This window comes from Oryzias latipes, chromosome 20 (assembly GCF_002234675.1).
Source record: "Oryzias latipes chromosome 20, ASM223467v1".
NCBI classification, from domain to species: Eukaryota; Metazoa; Chordata; class Actinopteri; order Beloniformes; family Adrianichthyidae; genus Oryzias; species Oryzias latipes.
The window spans coordinates 10,127,779-10,154,599 of record NC_019878.2 but is presented as its reverse complement, the minus strand read 5'-3'; the positions used below and the strand labels follow the sequence as shown (position 1 = coordinate 10,154,599).

Genomic DNA, 26,821 nt, shown 5'->3' with positions numbered 1-26,821 from the left:
CCAGAATCTCTCCTTCACTTCTAAGTCACAGCCAACCTGTGGCGCATACCCACTGACTACATTCACCATCACCCCTTCGATTTCTAACTTTAGGCTCATCATCCTGTCTGAGACTCTTTTCACTTCTAGAACACTGTTTACAAACTCCCCCTTCAGAATCACTCCTACCCCGTTTCTCTTCCTATCAACACCATGATAGAACAGTTTGTATCCTCCTCCAATACTACGTGCCTTGCTGCCCTTCCACCTTGTCTCCTGCACACACAGTACATCTACCTTCCTTCTCTCCATCATGTCTGCCAGCTCTCTGCCTTTCCCTGTCATTGTGCCAACGTTAAGAGTCCCTATTCTCAAACCTATGTTCCTGCCTTTTCCCTTCTCTCTCTGGCCACGGACCCTTCTGCCTCCCCTCTTTCTTCCACCAACAGTAGTCAAATTTCCACCGACACCCTGTAGGTTAACAGCATCGGTGGCGGTCGTTGTTTTTTTGTTATTTCATGTCACTTTCTTCTAATCTCGGTTTGGTGTAAAAAAGGCACACCCAGAGGAAAATTAACAAATAAATTTACATATATATATATATACATATAAATATAAATGTATATTTATATACATATAAATATACAGATTGTTTAAATTCTATAAAGAAAAAGGAAAGAACATGCTGCATTCACAACATCAAATATTTTGCCCAACGCTTGTCCAAAAGTGTGTTCATTTAACTGGTGCTCTTGACACTAGTGGGAGGAGCTACTTTTCAAAGTTTTTTGCCTCATTGCTACATCCCTGAAAACATGGATGATGTTAAGATGTTATCGTTTTTTATTTGGAGAGTTCTACAAACGCATGTCTGTGTTCATGAGATCATTCAGAGTCCCACAGAATGACGGCCGTTCTTCAGTATTTTCGTTTCTCTGTGACCCAGTTTGACGACTTGCTGTTCTGCATTAGTCCAAGAAAGAAAATAATGATATTATAGGACCTTTTTATTATTGTCTCGCTACAGTTTAGGAGGAGAATGATCAGATGCTCCAACATGTTTGTTTTGAACTCCACCTGCTGATTACATCATCAACAGGCAAAAGCTGAGTTCCTGATTGACGGAGGCGATGCAAATTCATTACCAAAGATCAGATATTTTAACTCTGGAAACAATGCAACGTGCCACACTGGCCAGGACTTCCAAAACCCGCTGCCACTAGTTCGCCGCACCAGACCCGACGCTCAAAACACTGCAAGACCTCTGATGGCAGCTGAACATGGTCTTTAGTCTCTTGCGTGCAAATTGAGTTTGGCGTGAACACAGCTGAATGGTTCCAAGGCTGTGAAAGAGTTTACTTCACAACTTTTCTGTTTCCATGTTCTTGTTTGACTTGCTAAAACATTTTTTGGTGGATTTCGGGTTGATCTGGACTCACGCTTTCTACTCAGATCAACTTTTAACTGGTAGTAACTATATTTAACCCCAAATCATAACCCTACCACCACCATGTTTGACACACGGAGATAGGTTCTACATACCAAACATTTTGAAGCCATTTTTTTTTCTTCTCAACATGTTCAGTGGATCTTTAGCCTACTTTTATGTTTTTAAAACACCTCTTTAATATATGAGAGAAAAAAACACACATACCCATTTAAAAAATGATTGAATGGAGTCCCCCTTCACATAGAAAAATGACGGTTTCTTCCAAATGTGATGTGAGAACACGAATGACTGCCGTCATGCTATAAAGACCCAGGTGTGGGTTAAACACAGTAAGACGCAAAAAGCAACACAGGGTGCAACTCCTTTTGTTTGCAGGAGAGCATCACTGAGAAACTTCCTGCTCCACCTGTCGGCGTCTCGCTCGTGTCACTCAGTCAGGTTTCAGATTAAACTGATCTAGTTAAGATTCCCGCTGTGGCTTCTGGAATTCCTGTCAAAGCTTCCCGAGGAGTGTGAGCCCAGCATGCTGTGGGGATGACTGACACTCGCTACTGTGTTTCATTCTCCTCAGAGACCCTGAATAGTCAATAATTCAGGTTGACGGTGTTCTCCCCTGCATGAGCACGAGACACAGCATGGAATAGAAACTCTGCCTGTCCTTCCACATTCAGTTTATTTCTTTCTCAGTCACACATTTCCTTCACTATCCTCTTTCCCGTCATCTTTCCTGGCCCACCCAACCCACACTCACTCCCTCTATATTGCACCACTTCAATAATTCAAAGTCATATATAAAAGTCAATGAAATTTGCCATACCTCGGGTCATTACGATGCCTGCCAGGGATTTGTGTCGAGTGTGAGCGGGACTGCAGCCCCCCACCAGCAACCGGTACTTCTCCTTCACCAGGTAAAATACTGAATCGGCAAAATCCTGAAAAAAACCAACACAGATGCTGCTTTCAATTATGCTTCAAACAATCCATGAAAAAGTTTCGGATTTTATCTTTCAAGGGAATTTTCTGTTTCCTTGTATCTATTTAGCCAACAATTAAAGACCCACTCCACTGAAAATGGTGTTTTTAAAAAGTTCTTGTGACATTTTTTCAATGAGGGAGGACACATATACAGAAAATTAAACTTAAAATTCAATTTCTGAGTATTTCTTTATTCAAATCGTTGTGAATCGGGGTATGACAAAAAAAAAAATCACATTTGTGATACTAGAATGTGGGGGCTACAAGTTCCTCTCCATTCTGATGCATCCATTTGTAAACAAGTAGATCCATTAATGTCTTTATTTTCCTCATATGCGCTGGTATCTGGCTCAAAACTGCACGGCTGGATAGCTTCAATAATGCTTGTGGACATTTTTGTTGAGCCGCTAATGTTAGGTTGGAGGTGTGAGGGGCTGTCAGGTAGGAGATGGGGGGCGGCGTTGCACAGCACCAATGGCGCCACCCACAACACAGAGGTGAATTTCTAATGAGCTACATGCCGCTGTGCAGAAACTATGTCCTACAAAACACCACAGGTTTTTGGCTAAAAGCAATATAAAGCTAATTAAAAAAAACTCGGGGAATGCTTTGAAAATAGATGACTGGAGTGGGCCTTTAAAGAAATGCTTTTGATTGAGATCATATTTCGGGTTAAAAACTGTCAATATAACATTCGTAATTTTTATTAAAACAGGAATGCAATGCAATAGGAAACAATCAATAAAAACCTGCAGGTTTAAAATAATAAACTTGTCCATTTAGCTGAGCTTTTATAAATGGGCCAATGAGATTTGAACCATATTTTATCACAATATAAAGCAAGCCCAGCTATTCATAGAATTAACTGTATATAATATTTTAAAAGTTCCACTCTGAAGGCGTACCCCTCTTGCTTTGTGTTTCATAATTTTACTTATTTTTAGAGATTTTATTCTCTGACAGCTCAGGAGCTCTTTGGAAGCTTGAGCTCTCTTTTCAACAACAAAAAAACTTATTTGTGATATTTACGAGCCAACAAATCGAAATCTGTTTGTATTTGTTCGATTAATTTTTTTGCTAAACTGTGGTTTTTGTAGTAAATTCATTCGCCCCGTTTTAACCACCTAAAAGTCCCCTGACTTCCCACTAAATCTCCAACCTTCAACAGATGTTTCCCAACTATGTGCATCACATTCACACCCATCTGAAGCTTTACAGCTCTTTACTCCAGTTATAATTAAGGGCTTAGTTCCTGAGCTGCCGCCGCGCCAAGTGTACAGCGGCAGAATGGCAGCAGAGCCGACAGATTGAGGCCCAAACGGCTAAAAGGACATCAACAGTTGCATCAGTGACATACATAAAACGTGAGGGAGGAGGAGGGAGATTAGAGCCCCAAACGGCAAAGAGAGTGAATGAATTAGTGAACATATTGAACATTATAATCCTCATCAGAGCTGGAAAGCTGTCACAGAGGCTGGCTTTGCTCACAGCTTGTGGTGCAGTGGGTGGCACGCAGCTCCATATGCGCGCATGCAGGAGCGCGCACATTTTCAAGCTGACACTGATGTCAACATAAAGCTTTTAAGGAATGAGTTAAAAAGAGTGGCGGAAAGTCACAAGGATTTTTTTCTTTTTCCAAGTCAAGCCTGAGTCAAGTCGTCTTTACCAACAGGCAGCCAGCAGGAGAGCAGAAAACATCATCTTTTGTTCCACTGCAGGATTCTTTTTTTTCTTCTTCAGCATTTGAGATGATTTGTTTGTCCTGAGCTCAGCTCTAAGAGCAGAAGCTATTTTAAGAGACAACACTTCTCAGGACTGCCATGTCATCTGAGTACCGCACACCTGGACTCTTATTAATCCCACAGCGCTTCTACGAGACATGGAGAAACCAAACTTGAATGATTCTGTGCACAAATTTGCAGTTTAATCCAGATCGACTGGTAAAAAACATTTCTAAAGGGGAGGAACTAGTTCATGTGTTGGTACCAGATTACACACTCATTTACTAAATAAGTTATTTAGGGTTTAAAAACATCCTTAAAATATTATTTTCAATCTTTTCAGGTTCTTTAATTATCGTGAAGAGAAGCTACAAAACAGAAGACAATGGAGATATTTTGTTCCGCACTAAAGGGTACACTGAATTATTAGGCGCACCTTCAATGAATTGTCTATTTTTTTTACTTTTGTCATATAGAAGACTTTATTAACTGCGTTCATTGTAACTCTCGAACTCCTCTTCTTTTCCATCCGGTCCAACAAAAAACAGTTACAAATATAATTAATATAAATAAAGTTTAGCCCTTAATACCAAAAAAGGAGTTTATTCAACTATACACCTTGTGTGTCAGAAGAGTCATAACCCCCTGTTGTAACATTATTATCTGTCCAATAGAATACGCCTTCAGCTCTCATCTCTTTGCTCAGCAGTTGAAAGCCGGCTTGGGAGAATCTGTCAATCAAACGTTTCAAACGATGGACATAGGGACCAGAAGGCACCACATGCTTAGTTGATTCTGTTGTGAAGAAAAGGTGGTTTTCTCCACGTCAGCTTCCACTAAGATTACAATAAATGTGTAAACAGTAAAAGTGTTAAGGCAGAGGGTGTGTTATTCAGATGTCGCAGGGGACATCTCTGTTTTTGAAGGGTTAATGTCATCTTTATGTTCTACGTTGTGTCTTTTTTTTCTTTAACTATACAGCGGTCCATCTCTATGGCACAGATCAGTTTTTGCAGTGTTTTGGGAGTTTCTTTCTGTGCAGTTTTGTATCCTTTTTAATTTCTCAACGCACTGAGTTCTGTGTTCTGAGAGGCAATTTCAGATTTTGAGCAGATCTTTGTTTTCATTCTGTAATGCTGAATATGAAACGTGGGAGTAAAATCATATTTCTGTCTTTTTAAAAGCTGCAAAGTGTTGACATTTTAGAGAAACCTTTGTGGGATCAGAAATAGTCAACATTTTTATTATTTCTTCCATTCAAACAAGACTTAAAGATGCTAACTTTCATTCTGGCTAATTGTATGGGGTATATTGAGATTCATGGATTAGCTAGCCACCAAAGATTCACCAGAAACATTAAAAAAACAATAATAAAAGTACAGTACTTTGTGCTTCTCCACAGGGAAATGTTACAGCACCAAGAGTAGCAAACGAAGAAAAAATAGTTTGCCACTGGAGAAAAAGGCTCATGTCTTGAACCTCAAAGTGACATCCAATTAATCTGAACAGAATCCTGCTCTGTGCAGCAGCGTCGGCTGGTGTCAGTGGTGGTGTGAACCCGGAGTCGGGTCCTCCGTCCCTCCCACCGGCCTTTTCATTGAAGACATTACGAGGGGAAGAGGGGGCGGCGGCTCAGAGAGGCCAGCAGAGCAAAGGTGGAATAGACCTTGGCAAACAGCTCGGCTCTGCTCCCCTCCCTCTGACTCTGTTATTTCATGTTTCCTCTTATATCCTTTTCACTACGTCTCATCTTTTTCTCTTCCCCCTTTAACCCCCCTGTCGTTTCCTCCTAAACTGTGTGATAGAGGGCAGTGGTGCATCAGAAACAGTGGACCACCAGCGAGTCTGGACCCTCATTATATCTGAAAGGCAGCTGTGTTTTTTTCCTTCTGAGCCTCTCCGTTTATACCAGTTAAACACTTGTGAACACCTTTCTGCTTCCTTTACACATACAAACATAGAAATATGTGTTTACACACACGCAGACACTCTTTTTTTTTCCTCTGCGGGAAACGCCACCTTGAGTGTTGGACCCTAATGTGGCAGAAAAACGAGGCCAAGGATCTGGCTCTTTCGCTCAGACAGACCAACAGAGCGGCCTGTCACCCCAGCAGGAGGAGGCGGCTCGCTCCCCCTCTGGAGAGCATCAAGGTTGGCAAAGCTCTACTACACAAGACATTTAAGAAGAATTTTGTAGATCTGCAGTCAAGAAGCTTTTGCTTTTATTTTTAATGGTTTTAAAAAGGACTTATCATGATGTTAGTCATTTTAGTTAACCCTTTAACACCAAAGATCTACTCGTTGAACTACCGTTAACTCTTCTGCTGTTTATGCAATCCCTACTGTAAAGTGTTAAATATCAGCGCGAAGCACTGTTTCCCCGCTTTAAAATGCAATGAGATTACGTAAATTGCGTAAAAGGTTGAAGAGTTACTGTCGTTGAAAGAACGTCAACACTGGAGCTAAAACTCCAATGTTCAAGGGCTGTCTTGATTTATTGTAAAAATCCATCCTTAAAGGACCTTGTTAAGATTGGAGATATGCTGTCAGAAAGCATATCCAAGCTGGTCTAAGCATCAACAGACTGAAATTCCTAAATGCGTCTGCTATATTCTGTAGATAGAGTTATCTCATGGTTGTTTAAAAAATGCCAAAGAAGAGTGTTCTTGGCTGTTAATGACAAAAGGAGCTTTTTTGTTTTGTTTTAAAATGATATGTTTGGACCGTTGCAGTGGATGCAGTTTATTTTTCAGGTAATCTTCAGTGGTTTTTGAGTGTTCTGTATTTTACTTTGTCTTTAGCTGCGTAATGTGGGAGCAAAGTTTGTTAGGTAATGAAAAGACAGTTTGGCATGTTTTAAAAAAAAATATTATTTTTTTTAACCAGCCTGGATGAAGAGAAAAACAGGATTTATTTAACTTATTTGTAAACTAAAAAACATCTACTTGCACAAAAACTCTACATAAACACGTTTCCAAACCCATATTCTGTAATTAAAAATTTTCCCCAAGATAAAAGATACAGTAAATAATTGCTGTTACGTTTTCTGTTCCTGTACTGTTTTACTGTTTCTACTCCTCCATAAACAAAGAAACCGATGTCCACAGTAAATATCTCTTTTAATGTTGACTTTTATGTCCCACATAGCCTCTGCTCATCTACGATTTGTGTTTAAAGATGAAGGTAGTCTCCACAGATTGCTGGGTGGTCATGGAAGAAGATAACCAATCAGAGCAATTATTGTATCAGATAGGAAAAATGTAAAAAAAAAGAAAAAAAAGAAATCATTGACGTTTAGGGTAGGAGCCATGTATAGATGGGTTATCATGGTTACATGTGGTGTTTGAATCACACACAGATAATTAGCAACAGTGGCTGGTGAGAATACAAACAGGTACCATCTCATCCACAAGGGAGAAGGACAAAAAGGTTTGGTGGATGCATTTTTTTTTTGTTAACCTTAACGACAAACATTATGCTTTTCTTATTTTGTATGTCTTCAGGTATGTTTGTCAAGTATGTGTGAGTTACAGGAGACTCCTCAATCGTTTTTGCCTTTTAAAAATGTAAATATTTAAGAAAATCAAAAGAATTTAGTTGAGTTCTTGTTCTTGTAGCCGTAAAAGTTGGCACTTTTGTAGCGCTTTAATACTGGAGCTTTAGCTCCAATGCTTATATTCTTTGGACTACCGTTACTCTTCAACTGTTTATGCAGTTAATGCAATTTCAACTGATTGTGATGTGGAGAAAAATGGCTTTGCGGAGATATGCAATACTGAAGCCTATCTCTGCATTAGAATCAGCTGATTTACTCTATTTACATAAACATTCATGTATTTTTCTCCGGCATTGTGCTGATATGCAACACTTTACATTATAGTGCTTACGCAATCAATGTAAATCAGCTGTTTCTGTTGTGGAGAAAATCTGTTTTTGCCGTGTTACGCAACCCTTCTATTTATTGCAAAGCTGATAAAAAAAATCTGCTTTGCTCTGAATTAGTTATTCATGTTGTTAACAGTCAAATAGTCATGGTATGTCAAAGAGTCTGTGTTATTTAGGTGTCACTGTCAACATCTCTAGTGTTAAAGGGTTAATTATAAGCATTTTGGACTCACCCAACTATTACTGTTTACATAAAGATGCATGATTGTATACTTACAGTGCCTTAAAAGAGCAAAATAGGGATTTGAAAAAGAAATTCTATAGTAGTGTCAGAATAAATGAAAGCATCTTACAAAACCCTTCTTACAAAACAACAACAAAAGGTTGTTGTTCAGGAGCACTAGTGGGAATATTAGCATATTAATATTTAGGAGTAAATACAATATTTAAGGAAGGCTGCTCATATTGTCCATAGTTAAAAAAAAAGAAACAAGAATAATTTTCTTTTTCTTCATTTTTTTTTTTTAAAGCTGAAGTAGGTGATCTTGCCTCCAGAGGCCATGCTCCATGACAGAACGGCAACAATTATTAGTAGTTCAACTTGAACGGCTTTATATAATACTACTAAACAACGGCAGTGAAATAAAATAACCTGTGTTAATTATGTCTGTGGGGACCATGCTTGGGAACTTCAGTGACACAGAACCAAAAAAACTTTTCTCCATGTTGACGAAAGTCCTGAACTTTTCTCCGACAATGAATTTGTTAACATTTTTAGGGACTTGACTTAGACTGAGTTTAATTAAAGCATTGTTTTTAAAGTGTAATTAATCGAAGGGAATGATAGAATCTGTTAAAGGAATCATGGAAAGGAACCCAAGATGCATGATTTCATTAAGATATGATCCCTGAAACGAAAAAAAACATTTTCAAATAACTTTTTTTTTGCTCTGACTGTTAATAAAGTGTCTCATATGTGGGTGGACAGAAGACCAAGTAAAGCAGTACAACATGGAGTGGCACTTTATTACGCATCGCAGAAGCACCATGCTAGCTTCTCATCAGGCACTCACTTCACAGAAAAAGCCTTTGAGTTAAAAAAAGCTCTATGCAATCTTATTCTGTGTATTTTTCCCCCCACAAGGCCTGTAGAAAGTCAGGATTGTGTCTGAATTCCATCACTAATCCTCGGTTAGTGCACTACATAGGGCAATCGCTATTTTGCAGAGGTGTCAGAACCTAGCGCATGTACCTACAGCTGGAAGAGGTTTGGTGCCAAATGTTGACGCAGTGAAAATCTCGTGAATCTTGCTCCAGGGTTTTTCTTTCACAGGTCTTTCCCGATGTATGAAAGACTTGTGTCATAAAATTCTAGTCGGGCACAAACTGCATTTATTAATTACTCCTTCATGATTCAATTTACAAACAGTTGGGGCTCCCATGAATAAAAAAAAAGGATGCTACGTTACTACCAAATCCGAGTCCCTGATTTGCCAAAGTTAAACAGTTATAACCTTTGGTGTACGTAGAGCTAAAAAACAGAGTTAAAAATTTGCGTAGTGATGCGTGTACGCAAGAGTTTTAAAAAGGGAAGACTATACGTGCGTCTAAATAAATGTAGCATTACAGTCATTGTTATTCCATCCACCCCGCTGCTTGGTCTGTCCACCGTTAGCACATGTCAACAGTTCCACATTCTCCTCCAAGGTGGTGTGGAATGTCACCAACACTCCTCCTTCTGTTTTTCTTCTAAAGTCAATATTGTGGCAGAAACAGAAAATGTCAGCAGTGAAATGTCCTCCGCTGCTGTTTGACCTAGAAGTCTGCGCACGCTGGCCGCCTGATGGCATGTGCCTTTCTGCCGCGAGCTAGAAATAATCGCTGGAATTTATCGCATTATTGTTTTGGCTTAAAAACGGAAAATAAGGAACGGATGATTCGCCGATTACCTTTTAATGATGTTTCAGCGCATTGAGCTCCAGGAAATCTGGTGAAACGCGGAAGGGAAACTGGTTGCCATGATAAGTGTGTGTGTGTGTGTGTGTCATTCTGCCTGATTTTTAACCCCCCCCCCATCACATACACACACCCCTCCTTGCTGAAAAACACACTTCAACCCAATGCCCTCAACACCTTATCAACTGCCTGCAGAGCCACCCAGGCAGCATAAAAATGGGGCCATGTCTTATATTTCTTTATAGAGGTATTTAACAATTCATTCTCTGCAGTTTTAATACTGTCTGCCCTCTGCCTCAAACCCCCCCCAGCACCACCACCTCAGCCTCCAGCCCAGCCTTCCTTCTCTCTATCTCTGTGCTGCTGCAAAGCAAGAGACTTTTGAAAATGGATATCTATTCATTGGGTGGAAATGCTGCCTCCAGGGGATTTTTAGATTCGGAAAATGCACGCCACCTCACAGAGAGATTGTTTTTTTTTTTTGTCTTGTTTATTCTCCGTGTGACACCTTTACATCCTCTTCACTCATACAGCTTCACCTCTCCTCCAGATCAGTATATAAAAAGAAATAAATAAATAAAAAAAACAAGCAAAGTGAAGAAAAAGAAAAACGGACGCATAATTAATCTCTCCTTCAGTCAAAAGTAAAAAATGCAGTTGAGTCGCGGGAAGGCAGCAAAGCGAGCTGAACGGTGAACCAACGTCAGGGGAGCTGCGAAGCAATCCCGGGCTTTAACAACCTTTTGCTCCCGCTACGACCGAAGGCCTTGGAGCACATTTCACTCATCAAACTTTTGCCTGAACGGTGGGGCTTTGTCAGTCGGATCGGGCTGCCGGATGGTGCTGTGCAGCCAACAGCACCGCGGCACCAGGCTTTCTCCCTCTCAAAGCGCTTGCTTGATCTTTCATAGTTAGAACGAGGGCAGATAAAGGAACAGAGAGAAGGAAGAAAAAAGGAAAGGATCATGCATCTGTCACAATTCCCCCTACCAGCCTTTCCTGTTCAACACGGAAGAGACAGAGGTGTGAAGCTATACCTCAGGCTTCCAGCTACAAAGGCAAAGCTGAAGCAAGAGTTTCTTATTAGGGTTAAAAACTGGAAATCAAGGCAGCAATCAGAGAAAATATGACAGTCAGGGAAAACAATCCTAACCCATCCTGGAGAATCATGCTAAACATAGAAGGGGAGGATCCATGACAGTTTTTCCGAATTGCAGAGGAAGTCCTGAACTATGTTAATATTGTTTTTTTCGTACCCACTCATTCCCATTTTGGGGTCACAGGGTTGCTGGAGTCTATGTCAACTACTGATGTGTGAAGGCGGGATACACCATGGACAGTCTGCCAGTCTCTTGCATGGCCACACATGCCCTCATGCAAAAATGCACAGAAAGGCCCCAGCTGGAATTTGAACCATTTCGCAGTGAGGCAAGAGTGCTAACCACTACACCACAGTGCAATTCTTTTAGCATTAGATATTAGCTAATGGCAGTGCAACAGTAAGTTTTTGTCTCATATTGAATCAGACGCCTCTGGATTATGGTTCAAGAAGCAAAACGTTAGACTTTAAATCAGCAAGTCTGTGGTTTAGGACCAGGTTTAGCAAGAATCCAGTGGTGTCAGGAACATATCTGATGTTCAGGGGTGAAAGCTAAGCCAGTACATCTGTTACCAAATCCTTTTGAAATCACAAATTAAAATTGTTATATTTTAATTTCTACACTGGACACTTCAAGCTTAACCAACGACAGGTTTGAAATCCAAATGTTGCACATCGTCCCCTTTATGGAGTTGACACTGACGTTGCTACGGTTTGATAGAAGAGCATATCAGACCTGCATCCCTGAGCAGAGGGGATGAAATGAACCACATCAGCTCGAAGCTGCTAATGCTCTTAAGCACAAAAGCAAACATTAGTTTGGGCAACGCAGCCCCAAACATTGAAGCCAAAATGAGCTGAAGCTGCTGAATCCGAACCACCAAACAGGGATGTTCAGCACCACCGACTCTGAAAATCATTTTCAATCTGCTGCCGATCAAACAATAGATGCTATCAGAGTCTCACACGTGTGGCCTGACGCTCGGAGCTGCGGTGATCCGTTACCGCTCTGAGCCGTCCTGCAAACTCACACAAGGTCATCGCACAAAACTAGTTCAGTCCCAAACTTTAGGTTAACGGAGTCCTAAAACAGTATTCAGAGTTCGCGATGAACAACGCTTAATAAAATATCTTTAAACTGGAAGAGAAAACACAGAATGTACTAAGGTAAACGGTTCAAAACTGTGTGACAAAACAGCACGTTCTCTGCCTGTTCCCTCCATCTTTAAAGATATGCGCAGGGCAGAAAAGATGACACGGATCAAGAAAAAGCGAGAAATAAAAAGGTTCAGGGTGTCGTTTGGTTGTAAATCCCCTCTGATTAACCTCAGCGGTTAGGAGATAAAAGCAGTGATATGCCTGAGACGACTTCATAATGTCATGCAGAGTGTAAAACACACTTGAGGCTTTAAATATTCTGCAGCGGAAGGCCAGCAGAAGGCTCATGCAAAGAAGATAACGTGACCCATCCTGAGAGAAAAGACAGATACAAACTTAAAGAGGAGGAAAAAAAATATAAAAGAAGGCAAGGTGGAGGGAGGAGGGTCATAAGGATTAAAGAAGAGTCTGTCATCGATGGGAGATAGTTGACAAAAGGAAGAGGAGGACGAGGACACTCGAGTCGCCTGAGGGTTGCCCTTTAATTTACCCATGATTCAAGAGGAAAAAAAGAACCAGAAAGAAAGAAAAAAGCCCTTTTGGTGCGTTTAAATCTTCACGTAGCAAGAAATTATTTGAAAGTTTTAGCTGCGGCCAGCATGCTGCCTGGTAGAGTTATTAGCCTCTTTGAAGTACAGGGGGGTTTCGTTTGTTATGTGACTTCTGGCTTGATTGCTGCCTTGATTAAACATAGAGGGAAACCAAAGGGACCCAATGCTGAACATCGCTATAGCAACCAGAAGTCGAACGTTGCTGGAAACAGCAAAAGGGGCCGAGGAACCAAACACAATAACGCCTGAAACTCTAAATCGCTCAGTATCCTCTGAGCTTGAAAGTCCTTTGAGGAAGAACATCACAGAGCAGAGAAGAAGTTTTATGTGCTGCAAGTAAAAATAACAAAAACATCTAAGAATTTTGATGGTTCAGGATAAACGTACCCCGATTTTACCAGTTGGACATGTCTATAGAACCCTTCAAGTAGCACTGTTGGCTATAAAATCCCTTTATCCTCAACAGGTAAAAAGATAAAAGATGCTCAAATCAGGTTTTTGGTGATTTTAACATTTTCTTGTGACATTTTCCTTATGATGGAGAACATATATAAGGAAAATTATGCTCAAAATTGCTTTTCGGAGTATTATTTTATGCAAATTGTTGTGAATCAAAAGCAGACAAAACCAATGCTGTTTGAAAAAACTTATGGTTGTTACGTAAAGTCTTCATTTGATGAGCCACAAGTTCCCTTGTGCTTCAATTTCTGCAGTTCTTGAAGATACTGCGACAGCTCTTTGGACAACCCGGCCAATGAGTGGGACTTCGAACCGGTCTCTGAAACGTCTTTTGGCCGGAGCCACCTTCCCCACTGTGTTATGATTAAAGACAAATTTTTTCCCCACTTTTTTTTGTTATATGCTCTTCAGTGGTAAAGTTGTGTAATTCCTGGAACGCAGCGTGCCGTAAGGAATCTGACAGCGCTAAATCCCAGAACAAAACCATTTGTTCAATGCTGCAAAGGAGAATTAAAGCATGCTCTCAATATTTATGGTTGTTTCAAGGCAAAGAAAAAAAGTCGCATAAATAACAAGATGGATATCGTCATTCATTACATGTGCTTCCAAGGTAAACAATTACCCAGAGGCCTTAGCTCTGCTGGTGACTGAGTGTGGACCGGTGCCGGGTTCCTGTCTGTGGGTGCTGCTGTGGCCAGCAGGCCCTAAAGGCAGCCATACATCATCAGATATTGATACGCTTCCACCGCAGCACCGCTGCTGACATTTGATTCACGGCTCCAGGCGGGTTTTTTTAAATTCTCAACAGTCAACAAGGGATCATGGGTAAATGTCAATGTTGTGATGGGTTCAGGCACCTAACTGACATGGGGGACATTGGTGAAATCAAGGGAAGTCACAGCAGAGGTAGTGAATTTTTTCTTGAGTTGACACAACTGTCACATGTATACAATGCATGCATTCCTGTATTTAAACAAACTGTTAAAATGTTCTTCATATAAAGAAGGAACACGACAACTTATTAAGAAATTATAATATTCTGTTATCTCTTTTTTTACTCTTGACTTCCTGTTTTATTTTGTTGAGTTCTGTTGCCTTACTCCTTTTTTTTGTTAATGCTTTTCTAGATTTTTATGAATCAAGTCATAATCTACACATCATATTTCTCAGGCTAAATGTTTTTTTTTTTTTTATGGTAATTAAACATTTTCTTCTTGTTTTCCTATTTTTTCTCTTCTGATTTTTTTCAACTTTCTTTTGTGTACCCACATTTTGATTTTCTTTTCTTTTCAGTTTAAATCAAGCACGTGTATCATGCAAATCACTTTTTAGAACTTTTAAGTGTATCATAATGTTAATTCCTCAATATAGACAACCCAAAGCGGTATTTTGATTAATTCACACATTTCTGATTTTTCCTCTTAAAACCTGCGCTTTGAACACCGGCCCCTCCCAACCCACGAAAATGAGTGGGTTCTCACATTGTGATGTAGACAAGTGAGAACAGCCCCTTCCAAGAAGAGTCTGCACTGCCAGCACCGCCCCAAAGCTAGCACACACACCCACTTTCTCCACAGACGCACAATATGCACATCTATCTTTGCAAATGTCCGGAAGTTGATTGTTTTCGTGGGCGAGACGTAGACACGCTGCCGAGGCCAGCTGTAGGTTGGTTGATGTCATGAAATGGGCGGCACCCACAGTCTGGCAGCCGGTGCCCCCGAGAGCGGGTCGTTTTACTTACAGGTAAGAAAATGAGCTGCGAAAATAACTCACATTACGTGAAAAGTGGCTCTTTAGTGTGCCAATATTCTCATATATAGGAATACAGTTGAAAGGCTTAACAAAAGCTTGATAAAGGGCCTTTAAATCACTGAACTAAGTTATCATATGTTTTTTTAAGTTAGACTATTACTGGGTTTCGAATGAAAGTAAAGCAGCAATTTAATGTTTTTTATGATCGAACTTTAATTTGTGAAGTATTTTCTTTTATTCAAGGCCCACATTTATTCTAAACTAAATAATGCTTAAGTCTGAGGTCATGTGACCTGTTTGTTTCCATATTTTCACGATTGTTGTCATTTTGGTCAGAGAAGACATTAATAACCCTTAAACATTCTAAAGCACATGGGCAGATATAAACAAGCCTGATAAGCATCAGAACATCTCCATGAAACCTGTTGTAGAGTTGAAGGTATAAAGTCACCAGTAAGTCTGGAGGCTGAAACCAAGTCTCTTTTAGTAGTGAAGTGGGATATGAGGTGAAAGTAAACTTGTGTGACCGGCCCCCAGTGGTCACTTATAGAACTGCACCTAATTTATGTCAGTTATTTTCTAATCTGGAATTCTAGTGTTTCCTTTCAGGGAGCAAAAGTACAGTGGAAATTAAATTATTTCTATTAAAATAAAAAAGAAGGCTTATAAAACAATAATAAATAGTTTCTATTTCTATGTGATATTTGAGCTTTTTAAAGAACTCTTGCCTTCTGTGGTGACCTGTTGCATTTTAACCTGTAACTGACCCTTATGTCGTGACTGCTTTTTCTGTTGATGCTGCGCATGATACCAGTCCTAAATAGCTTTAAACTTCAACTAAAGACTTAGTCGAAGTAGTTGGCGGCATCTTGTTTTTTTCTACTAATTTTATTTGATTCATATCTGTCTTTTTCATTTTGTTGTCTGTTTTTTGTACTGCTGTTCTTCTAAGTTTTGTTTTTAACTTTTTTATAGTAAAGCACTTTGGCATCCTGATGGCGTTGTAGTGCTAAAGAAAACATTTGTTTGTAGCTGTCCACCATTTAGGATATTAAATGTCTGCACATATAGAATGGTTTTGATCAATCTATATCCATCCATCTCTCCCTCCCTCCATCCATCCATCCATTCTTACTCATCACGCTGAAGATTCAAGGTTTCACCCAGCAGATCTCTATGCAGAACAGAAAACTGCTCTGTGCTGCCCTGATGAATGTGTTTCCTAACAATTATTGATTAACAATAGAGCTCTTGAAAGCACACAATCTCCCTCATTTCCACCAACACACACACACACACACATCTGTTTTTCAAAAGATTATCATGTGCACCTCAGTTCCTGTAGAAGTAATGAATGCAAATAACGATACAGGAAAAAAAAAGCCTTTTGAGCGAGCAGAAAAGTCCTCCACGGCCTTTGCTCCTTTAACATTTTCTGAAAAATACATCAGTTGACGTTTGCAGAGTAAGCAGAACAGCAGACAGACTGTAACAAATGCACACGCTCTCTATTGTCACCTCTTCTTTGCTCCAAACCTTTGAATACAAGTGCGCATGGAGTCAGTATCACACATGGCCAAAGGACCTCTCATCTGCTCTCATTGTGGAAGCTTTACTTTTAAGCCGCAGCTTTTCTTTTTTTTCTTTTTCTATCACTGCTCTGCACCTTCAGATGTGTCAGTCATTGTTACAAGGAGATTCAACAAGTCATTGTCTTGATTTCCTCCTTTGAGTGCCACTCTCGACACTCCTGTAATAAAAGCCTCTGAAGGAGGGCGGCAGAGAACAGGGAGAGAAAGAAACTGAAAACAATTGATCCCTTACTTTTGGATCTTCCAGTTTCCACCCTCTGTAAAGTGTAAACACAGTTTGCAACCTCCATTGATGTTGAAGTTAGAAAAATATGTACATAAAAAGAAGAGGGTCCCATGATTTTTTACAATAGAAAAACTGTGGAAGACTAGCAGATAGCTTTGAATTTTATCATTTAACACATCTAGAGGTAGGTAAAAAAAAAGTTTTAATCCTGATTGTATGGAAAATCTCATCAAATCTTACAGCTCTAATAAATATTTTATCTCCTTTAGTGGAAGCAATTTCTTCAAATCTTCTTAAGCCGTATTCACTCTTTCTTACACTACTTTTGATTATCGCAGACATTCCCCCCAAATACACTGATGGCGGCTCCGCTCAACACTGGCGCCAACCTATAACCACCAGAAGCAATGTGTGGTTCAGTGTCTTGCCCAAGGACACTTTGACACATGGACGGACAGGGTGGGAACAGAACCTGCGATCTTCGGATGTCAACCACTCTAGGTGGCGCTATCAACACAAGCTGTTTTAAGGGACCATAATAATAATAATTTTAATCGTGTCCTGGTAGCCATTGGGCTCAAATCCCCATCCCCACGTAAATTTAGGCTTAAATCCAAAAACAAAAATTTTGGAATTAAAACTTTAAAATGATGACTCAAAATAAAGAGTGAGAGAAACGTAAAAAAAAAGCTGAAAATATAAAACAGTAGCATTTACAAATAAATATTATTTTTCATTTGATAGCAGTTTTAGATGTATTGTTTGTTTTTTATTTAAGTTTTACATTTACAATTGTTTTCGGAATTTCTAGAAATTTCCATCAGATAAAAAACATTTTATCAAATATACACTTATATTTATACAATTTGAAATAATTATTTCAAGTTTACCTTGTGTACTTTTAAATCTTTAAAGCATTTTCAAATGTGTGATTTGTTTTTTGAAATTTACAATGTCTAATTTTTAAATGTATATTCCATTTTTTTTTATTACTTTAAGCTTATCCTGACTTGACCGCATACTTAAGCATCTATGAAACTTTGAAACTGTTTGTTCCAAATTCAGAGAGATATTCTGCAGTGAGTACGACAAACAAAGAAAGACTTTAAAAAAAAAAGGAAAAACCGAGGTGTTTTTCAGTCACTGTTTCATTACTTTTCTTAGATCCTCAGTTTAATGTCTCTTTAGGTTTACGAGCCATTGGTTGGATCTGACTTAAAGCTGAGAAGGACCTCCTGAAAAACGCGGCTGCATCACACGCCGTGAGTCAGCTTCTGGTTTTGACCGTCTGTTCTGATAATTCTTCCGCTCAAACTGTGCGCTTGGGCCCGTGACTGCGCCTTTGATTTCTGTATCAGCGGGGGCGGCAACAGCTCATCATTTTTGCATGGCAGAGCGCCCAACATGGGCCACCGAATTCAGCCGAGATGCGGCGCGAATGGATTTGTTGTGTACCTGCCGACGTACGACCAGGTGTTGGAGCAGAGATTGGGCTATTTTCCAACCGGAGTGGCCGTGTTGAGTTCAGACTTTACACAAGCGTGAGGACAGGCTGCCTTTAGCTTTAAGTAATTTAGAGGTTTGGTGGAAAGGATTCTACACTAAAAGTATTCATTAAAGTATTCATGCAGCATCTCCACATACCAGTTTATTAGCAAAAGCTCATAGAAGCTCTGAATCATCGAATCACCTTTGTCATCTGTATACAGAGCTTGGCAGAGTTTCAGCAGTTTGCCAAAGGTCGCCTCAAAGATACTGTATTCAAAAGTATGAACACAAAACAATCATACTAAGATAAATGTCAAAATAAAACATATTCATTAGGACAAACATGTGCACAGCTTTGCAAAAAAAAAAGAATACATTTAGTTTAACATTTAATATTTCTGTTGTGAAAATGATTGGTCTTTGTCTTGAATACAAGATTTCTTGTTACATTACTGTCAAAAATAGGTCACAGGGTTACAGGCATTTATTTTGAGTCACAAAACAGATATTCAATAAGGTGTGCATCCGTCATTTAATAAACTAAAATAGTGTCGAATTTACCTTTATTGATGCCACAAAAGGGACATTTATTAAATTGTCACCATAGCTTTGAGACTGGAAGGTTGTGAGTTCAAATCCATGTTGAGTCATACCAAAGACTCTAATGATGCATTGAGACAAGACGCAATTCAAGCGTCAAATACATGTCTGCCACCTCTCTTTTGTCGAATTTACTGCTCAATGCTTTTACACCCCGGCTGTGGAGCGACCGCCAAAGTTTATCTGGACTTCATTCGTTGCAACATCCTTAAAAACATTTACGCTGTTGAGTGAGTAGCTTAGGTCTATACTGTATGTTATGGAGAGCTCTACAGAGGTGCCGGCAAGCACGCTGTCGTATCTGGGTTCACCAGATCATTCAGAGCCTCTCCCACTGTACTTCAGTCTGGGTTACAGGCGTTTAAAACGTTACTGCCGTCTGTCTGTGGCCCAGTTTGAGCACTAACTTAAGGAGGGAAATATAAAAATAAAACTGGGGAACCTTTTTATTGTTGTCTGGATGAAAACAAGATAAACATCATAAGCCCATGGAGTTGGAGCAATTGTGAGGCCGAATCAGCTCTCCGTCTGCTGGGCAGCCAACCGCCGGCGGGCCAGCAAGGCAAGGTCTGCTGCCCAGGGACCGGCAGCCTGGGTCGTGGCGCACTCAAGGTCTGCCGGACCCTGGGCGGAGGAGTTCGCTAGCTCCCTGCTCTGAGTACTGGGCGGCTGGCTAGCATAGTGGGCTCAGTCCCTCCCGCTCCATAGGCTCTGTGACAGGCAGGGTGCATTCGTCCAACAATAACCGGGACAGTCTCCGGCCACCAAGCAGGTTAAGAAAAAGTTCAGGATGAAAATCCTCACATCAGGCGGCCATATTTAAAAAAAAAATCTACCCTTTGATAGAGTAACCGAAAACGTTACATGACCAAGTCGAGTCCCTGATTGGTTGACCCTCCCCATCAACCTTGCCAAGCCCGATGCCCAAATTGTGCCGCAGGACCTTGGACCGCATCTGCACATTGACCTAACAGTAACATGTGACGCCTCTGATGGGCAAATCACGTCCGGTGTGAATGCAGCATTAAAGTGGAACCCAAAGCCTCCCTGCCTGACACTCAGTATTAAGGCGTTGGATTGGGGGTTAAAACCAACAAATGGTTCCTGAGCGCGGCTGTGAGAGGCTGCATCTGCAGCACAACACTACTCCAGGGGATGGGTCAAATGCAGAGAACAACATTTACACACCGAGGTGCGTGATAGCAAATGGGACTTTAACTTTGGAGCTAATAAGAACACTGATCTCCGGTCGCTTCCCCAGCAGCATTTTGCTTTTGCCAAGTGACAACTGCTGATTGTGTAAACAATGTACTTGCAGACTGTTTCAGAAGTTGTTCAAAATAGTCCAAAAGGGAGTTGTAAACATGATGTGCCACTACATTTATTAGGTGTAAAAAAGTCTAAGTCTGTCAAAAAAGCTTGATAATAAGATAATTATGAAACAAAAATTAAAATAAGTAAGGTGCTCTGAGCTAAACAAACTGGCAGCTTATCGTAGGTGTTTAGTTTTAGCTTTATCGAGATACCCCTAAATTAACTGTTATTGTATTTTTGTTTTTTATTATCGGTCAATAAACTACGCTGTCTGTTGGCTATGACGCCATTGCTGCAACTTTAAAAGTTGGCGAGAATTTGCTGTGACCAATCTACATAAAAAATATTAGAGTAATGCTTAATCATAACAAAAACTAGAGTCATTTAAAATATGTAAACTGTTCCTCAGTACCCGATTGCAGTCCGTTGCAGAGGCGTTTTTAACCCCTGACGTTTTATCTGGTTGGTAGTCAGTACTCATGCACACTATGCTGAATCAATGTCTTGTGACTTCATATTCATGTGAGCCCTTGATGTATTTTTTTTTAAAGTGTGACTTTAATAAAAGAGTTAAAATACCAATCAGCCATAAAAACTTTCCATTTTGCGTTTGTGATCCTTCAAATCTGGCAGAACTCGATTCCTGTTGAGGCAAGCTCAGGCAGGAATAATTCTCCACCTGTGTTCTCCGCACCAACACAGGGCCTCATGTAAACAGAATGTGTAACATACGTGACCTCCGCGTTCCTGCTGCCGCCCGCTGGGATTACATAAAAATACATGAAGATGGAAAGCGGGCCCCATCCATAACCCGGTGGACAGTGGTTTCAGGCGCCGCGTCCGCCTTAACTAGCATGCTGCTGTTATACTCACCGGCTGATATATGAGGGCTGAGGACGCCAGGTCTCCCCCCTCGCCCCCCACCCTAGTTGTGCCCTGCAACCATTTTGACACCTAATTAATCCTGAAGGTCTTTTGTTCCGCCGAGGTTTTTTTCTTATTTCCCCACTGCAGACCATCCATCCTCACCTCCCACAACCCCCTCCACTCCAACAAAGTCACAAACAGCACGTGTGAAAAGATTTTTACTTGTAAACCCCCCCCGCTTTTATTGTTAACCTTAGGTCTATCAGAGAGCCAACTCCGGTTTTCTGCTAATTATGTTGCGACAAAGGTTTTATTTGTAAAAAATCTGCACAGCAAAGGCTGAGGTCACTGCAGGTCACAGCATTATCAGCACCACACTCTCTGTTGTAACATCTTCATTTCCCATTAAAGACACACTCCGATAAGAATTGTGTTTTTGATGTTTTTTACATGTTTTTGTGGCTTTTTTTTCATGACGTATATTGGGCGGTCCACAAGCTTCCTGCTCTGCTCTATTCTGATGCATCCACTCGCAGACAAATAGATCCATGAACGTCTTTGTTTTCCTCATCCAAGCTGGTTTCTGGCTCAAAACTGTACGGCTGGATAGCTTCAGTATTTCTCGGCATTTTTGTAATGTTTCAGTAATGTTGGGTTGGGGGTGTGAGTGGCTGTAAGCAAGAGGGAGAGTGTGTAAACAGAGATCTCTCAGCAACTTAAAGGGGAATTTCTAATAAACTCCTGCCACTCTGCCAAAACTATGTCGTAGAAAATGACACAGGCTTTAGAGACTGGATAAATCATAATAAAAAGACCACTGGGTACGCTTTTGAGATGGATCAAAAAATGATCAGAGTGGGACTTTTAACAGGCAAACGACAGACCAAAACAGGGACTAAAACAATTATCTTATGCAGTGACACTGTTACCAACATGAACAGTAAAATGATGATTTACACAAGTAGTATTACAATAAGACCTTTTTAAAAGTGTGGAATGTAAGGAGCTCGGGGATGCCTGAAAGGGATTTTTCAAATTCTGAGCATGGATGGATGGATGTTATTTTGTTAATTGAGATAACATAATCTAATACCCCATCTTGACTTTGGAAGTTAGCAGATAGCTTTTGCTGTTCATAAAAAAGTTGAGCAACTTAGAATAATGTGCTTAGTATGTTTACCTTAAGGATGCAAGTAAAAATACCACTGGGGTTTTTCTTCTGACCATTTGTTTATCTGTCAAACTGTCACTTGTAAAAGGATTTTTTAGTAAGTACTGGGTGCCTTTTGACATTTCAGGGCCTTTTTTTGGCCTCTCGGTGTCTGCATTATGCTTCTGGTTCAAAGTCTTTAGTTTTTGGAATAGTAGATGCTGTACGAAAAAGACCAAAAGCCAACATTCACTTTGACTAAAAACTAAGACAGCCTCTCTAGGACAAAACTAGATAAAGATAAAAGTGGCCTTTTAACTTTTTGTGATCTACTTGTCCACTTAGAAATTTTTACGGTTAAAATATACAGTCAGGACCATAAATATTTGGACAGAGACACATTTCTTCTAATTTTGTTTCTGCGATTCTGCGATCATCCACCACTGTTGTCTTCCGTGGACGTCCAGGTCTTTTTGCGTTGCTGAGTTCACCAGTTCTTTCTTTCTTTCTCAGGGTGCACCACACTGTTGATTTTGCCACTCCTAATACTGTAGCAATTTCTGGCATGGTTTTTTTCTCTTGTCTCAGATTAATGATGGCTCCTTTCACCTGCATGTAGAGCTCCTTTGACCGCATGTTGTCTGTTCACAGCAAAATCTTCAAAATGCAAGCACGAGTCCTCTAATCAACTCCAGGCCTTTTATCTGCTTCACTCATAATGACATAACAAGGGAATTGCCCACACCTGCCCATGCAATAGCATGGAAGTCAATTGTCCAATTACTTACGAGCCCATGAAATGAAGGGATTGTGTTTAAAAAATGCTTCAGTTTTTCCCATTTTTATGCAATCTTTTTGTTCAACCCATGAAATAAAAGCTGAAAGTCTGCACTTCAATGGCCTCTGAGTTGTTTTATTTAAAATTCACTGTGGTAATGTACAGACACAAAATTAGAAAGAATGTGTCTCTGTCCAAATATTTATGGTCCTGACTGTAAACAAGTCTAATGCAAATTATGAAAAGCAAGATGTTTTGTTCGTGCTAAGACACCACAGTCAATTTCGAACTGTTTCTGCACGGTTAATTACAATAATACCAATATTAACAACGAGCTAATCTGTGTGTGAAATCTCTCCCAGACTGAAATACAACTTTGAAATTAATCTGTGTTTGCTGCAGCCTCCTTTTTGACCTCATTCTGCCCTTTTATTCAAGCATGAGCTAAATTACCCACAAACATTGACGTTTGGCAGAAAAACTGCTAGAAGGGTTAAAGAAAGGGAGGACCTTTGCAACAATATTTGGTGGATTCATATGCATCTTTCTACGTTAATGGCAAAAACAAGTCGCTATGTATAGATAAAGAAGTTTGGTTTGCGATGTGAAGACTTCGCTAACTTCCAGATCTTGGTAGTTGTAAACAGGATCCATCAAATGTTCTGATTTCAACTCAAACAAACATCCGAAGCTCAAAGGCGATGTGAGGGAGCTTTAGCACCAGCTGTTTACACTTTTTCAACTACCATAACTTTTCAACTGTTTATGCAATTAAAATATTTACAGCAGACTTCCTGGACCTCCCGTGGGGTGGGTGGCTGCCTGGAGCGTAAAGCGCGTCACACTTGATACAATCCCCACACCCCTGGGTTGGATGCCCAGAACCACCGGGTGGTGGTGGGCTGCTTCTCTGTGTCTGTGGGGGAGGGAGGCTCACTGGGGGTGGGGCCATACGCTGAGGCCCCACCAGGGCAGGCCGGGGGGGGGGCTATTATTCTGATTGGGCTGGAGTTTGCACTCTCTGTGCTCCTGTGCCGCCCTGCTCTCTGGCAGTGGGGGCCCCTGTAGCGGTCCTGCTGACCCTGGCCTGGGTGGCAGACGTGATAGCCTGGCAGGCAGATTTCCTCCATCTGCTACACCGTATGGGTGTTGGGGGTCCTGACTACCACTGCTGCTTCGGTTGGGGTCTTGGTGTGGGGATAACTGGACACTCTCCCCCCTTCTTTTTACATGCCATCATCCACCCCAGGAGAACATAAACACTCACTCGAGCACAGGTGTCAGCTCACCTTTGCACAAACAGTTTGTGTGACTGAATAAAATGCTTCACATGTGTTGGTTTGTATGCATGTGTGTGAACTGTAGTTGTATTGTGTACATGTTGACATGTTTGTATGTGAAAATTGTTGGAGCCAAAAAGGTTTGTTTGTAACTTTTAAGTGTGTGTGGACAGGCCCCGACCCTTTAGACCAACATTTACACCTGAAAGCAATGATGGTAAACTTCCAGCACTTTGTTGCTTTATGATTCTACCCCCCCCCCCAAACTTCTGTAATCATCCTCCTATTTCCTTAACCTCCATCCCACCCTTTTTTGAGCCCCCCCCCCTCTCTAACATCCCTCTCTCTTCTTTCCTCTTACTTTTTTCCATCCAATCCAACAAAAGAAAATTTAGATATACAAAAGGGGTTTGTAAAAATATGCACCTTGTGTGACAGAAGATCCAGAACCCCCTATTGTAGAAGTAAAATATCTCCAACGCTAGTGGCCTTCAGCTCTCTGTTCAACAGGACAAGTTAGAAAAAAAAATCCCATAAATCTGTGTTGTTTAGGCGTAGGTGGTGACATCTGTGGTGTTAAAGGGTTAAAGTGATCTGACTCTGAAGCATCTTTTGATGTTTTTCACTGCACTTCGTCAACCATCCAGACGTACAATCGTGTTGCTCAACGCGTATGACCGTACGGCCCAGCGCCTTAGGCTGGAAGGTCATTTAGAGGCCAGACATCCAAGCCCCTCCCTCATCTTTCTCACTCTCCAGCCTGAAAGCCAGAGATAAACCTACACATGGCCGCCGCACAGGACCAATAGTCATGATTTATCCGAAGCCATTTGCTACCTGAACGCCTATGAAATCGTAATGAACTTGATTATGCTTTTAATGAAGTGTGAGAGGTTCTTCAGGAACGATTATAGCCATGCTTGGCTCACAGCTAGAGGCTGTTTAGGGAGCTGGAGGGAAGGGGGGGGGGTGGTGGTGGAAAGAACGACTGTCATAAAGAATGAAGACTTAGTAGCTGCGACTACTGTGGGGGTGCACGCGGTAACGCCACACTTCTTTGGAATAGATTACAGGGGCGTTTTAGTGTATAAGCAAGGTGACTTGACCCCACCAACCCTATTTCATTTCCTCCCTGCTCAGGGATTTTCCCACAAACCCGCATGCTGACGCGGTACATTAGAGCGAACAGCCTGCAGCCTCATAGGTCATATTTTGCATACATATTAGACAGATGAGGATGATTCTAACCTTTCCACGTTCTCGCCTGCTCCCGTTCAGACAGGGAAACGTTATTGTTCTGTAGTTTCACACAGAAATCAGTCTCTTGCTTTTTTATATATATATATATTTTCTTAAATACCAAGTGATGAGTTAAGTAGCTGGAAAAAGGGCAGAGTGAGGATCCAGGAGATCATGTTACTTTTGCACACCAGTGGAGGAAGGTGCTTCATACTGACAGCAAAAGCTGCTTAAAAAAACACAAAGCAAGACTCACTGGATGCAGACTGCCGCTCAAACAGCAAAAAAACCCAAAACGGGTTGCACTTGCTTTCAAATGAAACTGAAATCTGTACTACGTACACACGAGGCATGCGTGTTTGACCCTTGTGCTATCCTAGGCACTTTGACGTTGGGAGTTGGGTCAACTAGACCCACTAGACAGTGCGCTGAACCTTTTTTCTTCAATGATTTGTGATCTTCACTGGTTTCCATCGATGACATGAAATCTTCTTCACCTTTATCCACCTTTGTTATGGCAGGGAGAACACGTCAATGGTCATCTTGACCCCACAAGATAGCACAAGGGTTACAAACGTGCTCAAAGTCGTTATACTCATTTTATTACAGTTTAAAAAAAGCTCAAAAGGACATTTTTCTCTGCATGCTAAAATACCACTAAATTGCTCAGTGATTACCAAACCATAACTGATTTTGTACAAATGCACTAAAAGCTACATTTAATTAAAGTTGGTTTAGAAATAAAGTTACTTAGCTTTGCCTTAAAAGCTGCCATTTCTAATAAGCCTACTGGATGGTTTTAAAAAAAAAAACATTATGGACAATCACTGCAGTCATTTTTTATGTCGCTAGGATTTCTGGTGGGTGAAAAAAGTTTAAAAATGTTCAGCTCATTTGCTTTTCTCTTGATCTGCTGCAGGAAGCAGGGATTGTGATTGAACCACACTTTTCTTCATAACTGTGTTTTTATGTTTTTTTTGTTTCTTTTGTTCCTTCGTGTAAAGACTGAGATAAAATACTGTTTAACAACCTCAACTAGGCTCCTTTTGTGGAAATATCTTTTCAATTAATATTTACAGAGGAAATAAGAACTGAGAAATGTACTAATGTTCAATGTTTGCTTCATTTCAGCCAATGTAACAGTGATTTTGGTTTGTACTTTTGGTTTTATTTTTGATTCTAATAAAAGTCAAGTCAAGTCAAGTCAAGTAACTTTATTTGTCAAGATCTACAATGTTGACACATACATAGAAATTGAAATTGCGTTTTCTCTTCATCTTCAGTTTAAACGGGGAGACA

The 26,821-nt window shown here is 40.6% G+C and overlaps 1 protein-coding gene across 2 annotated transcripts in view; it reads right to left on the bottom strand.

Moving 5' to 3' along the window:
* LOC101164014 (double-stranded RNA-specific editase B2) overlaps nt 1-26,821 on the bottom strand; it is a 230,620-nt gene that overhangs the window by 46,878 nt on the left and 156,921 nt on the right. For both annotated transcript variants that reach the window (XM_020712719.2, XM_020712721.2), the window contains exon 4: nt 2,247-2,361. In XM_020712719.2, coding sequence (XP_020568378.1) covers nt 2,247-2,361 — 115 coding nt within the window. The remainder of the gene's footprint in view (nt 1-2,246; nt 2,362-26,821) is intronic.